Below are 2,376 nucleotides of genomic sequence, written 5' to 3' on the forward strand. Positions count from 1 at the left end.
ACTTAGCGAATTATTCAATCAATGTATGGCGGACATAAATCTATATGTTATTGTCCCAAATTTTCCATCTACGTTTTGTTTTTATTCACCTTTATTACCATTATATTTACCAATGAGAATCTGAAATATCGCTGATGGAAGTTTTACATGGAGCTTTCTTTGATCATTTAGTTGGTTATAGTTAGCAATCAGCATTGATTTTTAAGCTTAATAGAACTTCTCTTGAATAAAAATAGTATCAGATCTGCTTAGATCCGATTTTCAACAAAATAAGCCCCAAAAAAAATTCAAGTAATTTAGACAACTTTTCATGACGCTGCTGCATTCCAGAAGAAACAAATTTCAACAATAACAAACAACATAGCAGATTTCAATTACAACAACGACCAACATTATCCAAACAAGCACAATAAGAAAGCACAAATTAAAGAAGAAAAAGTCATACAGTTAGGATAGATGAGACGAAAAAGATCTTCAAGCACTCTTAATAGTAAACGTAGGATGAATTCTATGGTTGAAAAGTTAAAATTATGGAACAGGTGTTGCAGTTGGTGAATAAAAGAGAGGAAATGGAAAATTTGTTGGCTCAATTAATGGAAGAATCCACGAAGGGATGCTGAAAGGTAAAGACTGTGGGTCTGGCAATGGCAATCTAGAGAATTGAGAAGTAAGATCCAGCCATGGAAATCCAAATGTTGGAAAGAATGGCCAGAAACAATACGAAATCCCCAAGTTTGCAGGTCTTTTTCCCTCATCAGCACCACACAGAGTATTGTCCCGTTTCACAGGGTGGAAGTTAAGTGTGTTGAGATTAAGAATGCAAATATCTCTTGCTTTGTATTTAATGGCCACATGAGCTGTGGAGCTCTGTGTTCCTGGTATGCTACATGAGGAAGACGAGCTCTGAATCAAGCTCGCTCGACAGAATGATTTGATCTCAAGCCCTTGCCTGCACTGAAATCCTTCTACTGGTGGAATGTCAAGCTTGTAAACACCAAAATTATCTGTTGTTCTCTCTGCAGTGACTGATATCTCATCCACTGATTTGGAGTTTACTGCAAACTTGCATTGGATAAGCACTTCAACACCTGCTAGAATTCAGAAACTTGTTAGCATGGTTATTCTATTTACTTACAAAGGTATGAAATTTTATTCTAAATAGTTTATACCTGGCATAAAGTAGCTATGATTGGAGAAGGTGTTCTCAGAACAAGCATCACAGAAGACAGAACCAATGATTGTAATGTTTGTCTTGAGCTTTGTTGATTTTGGAATAGTTTTCAGAGAGTGAGAATTTGTGAAGAGGAATGCGGAATGGAGGATAAAGAGAATGAGAAGCTTGAGCTCCATGATGAAGTAATGTGAGATTAGTGAGTGGGAGCTTCTGGTTCTTTGTGGGCGGAAGATGAGACTCTGCAGTCCCATGAAGGAAGACACATGTGAGTTTTTTTTGGCCTTTTGTGAGAAAAGATGGTCAGCAGGTTCACGGGTGCATTGGATTTTCTTTTTCTTTTGCAAGTGCTCGAGTACTTGCATGTGTCTCGGCTATGCTATATTGATTTAAAAATTTAAAAATTAAATTTTACTTACATTAATGAGTAGAGTAATTTATTTGATGAGATTAAGGATCAATTGCTCTTGCTTTGCGCAGTATAAACTCTTCCACTACATTCAAGAACTATCAATTAGAAGTTTGAGAGAGAGGGGATAGAGATTATAAATTTCTTAGTGGTTGATAGTATAAAGATAATTGTGCAATCTGGGACATAAATTTTTGCCCAAAACACAAAATTACGGCAATGGGGCAGGAGCTTAGTAGTGCTCCGGAGTTTGAGAACGATGACCAGAGGACAATTTATTTTTTATTTTCCTTTTCTAACTATAGGTTCTTTTTCTCTATGTTGTATATCATATGGCTTACATTTGAAAGATTGATTTTATATGCTTCATGATGGAGGAAATTAGAAAAATATTATCAAAAACTTTTTTTTGAACCAAAATATCTTTTGGTAATACAAGCTGCTGTTCAGAATAACTTAGAGCAGAATTAAGATACTACATAGGTACAGATCAACCCAAGAAATTAATTCAAGAAATACCTGCACTTTAAATAACCATATGCTGTTAGAATCTTTTCTGTCATACAGGTGTGTATATGTACATAGGAAATAGATAGATAGGGTATTTCATATCTTTTCAGATAATACATATGAATTACATAGATTCTACTCTATTTCTTCTTCTTCAAAAACTCTACTGCTCACAGCTCATGAGTTTATTCATGCGGCCGACCCCTTTCTCACTTTTAGTGAGGGCCATCTTTCTCCCTCCATCCATCATCTTTGGAGTCCTTCTTGTATGAATTATGGTGGAACT

At 35.6% G+C, this 2,376-nt stretch overlaps 1 protein-coding gene across 1 annotated transcript; it reads right to left on the minus strand.

The window, feature by feature from the left end:
• Positions 1–340: 340 nt before the first annotated feature.
• On the minus strand, positions 341–1,440 carry LOC110032756. The gene is made up of 2 exons (XM_020736503.1): positions 1,170–1,440; positions 341–1,088 (listed from the first exon to the last, which is right to left on the minus strand). The coding sequence occupies exons 1-2, from the start codon at positions 1,423–1,425 to the stop codon at positions 529–531; spliced, it is 816 nt and encodes a 271-aa protein (XP_020592162.1). The 5' UTR covers positions 1,426–1,440; the 3' UTR covers positions 341–528.
• Between the last annotated feature and the right edge of the window lie 936 nt (positions 1,441–2,376).

This window comes from Phalaenopsis equestris, unplaced genomic scaffold (assembly GCF_001263595.1).
Source record: "Phalaenopsis equestris unplaced genomic scaffold, ASM126359v1 Scaffold001019, whole genome shotgun sequence".
NCBI lineage: Eukaryota > Viridiplantae > Streptophyta > Magnoliopsida > Asparagales > Orchidaceae > Phalaenopsis > Phalaenopsis equestris.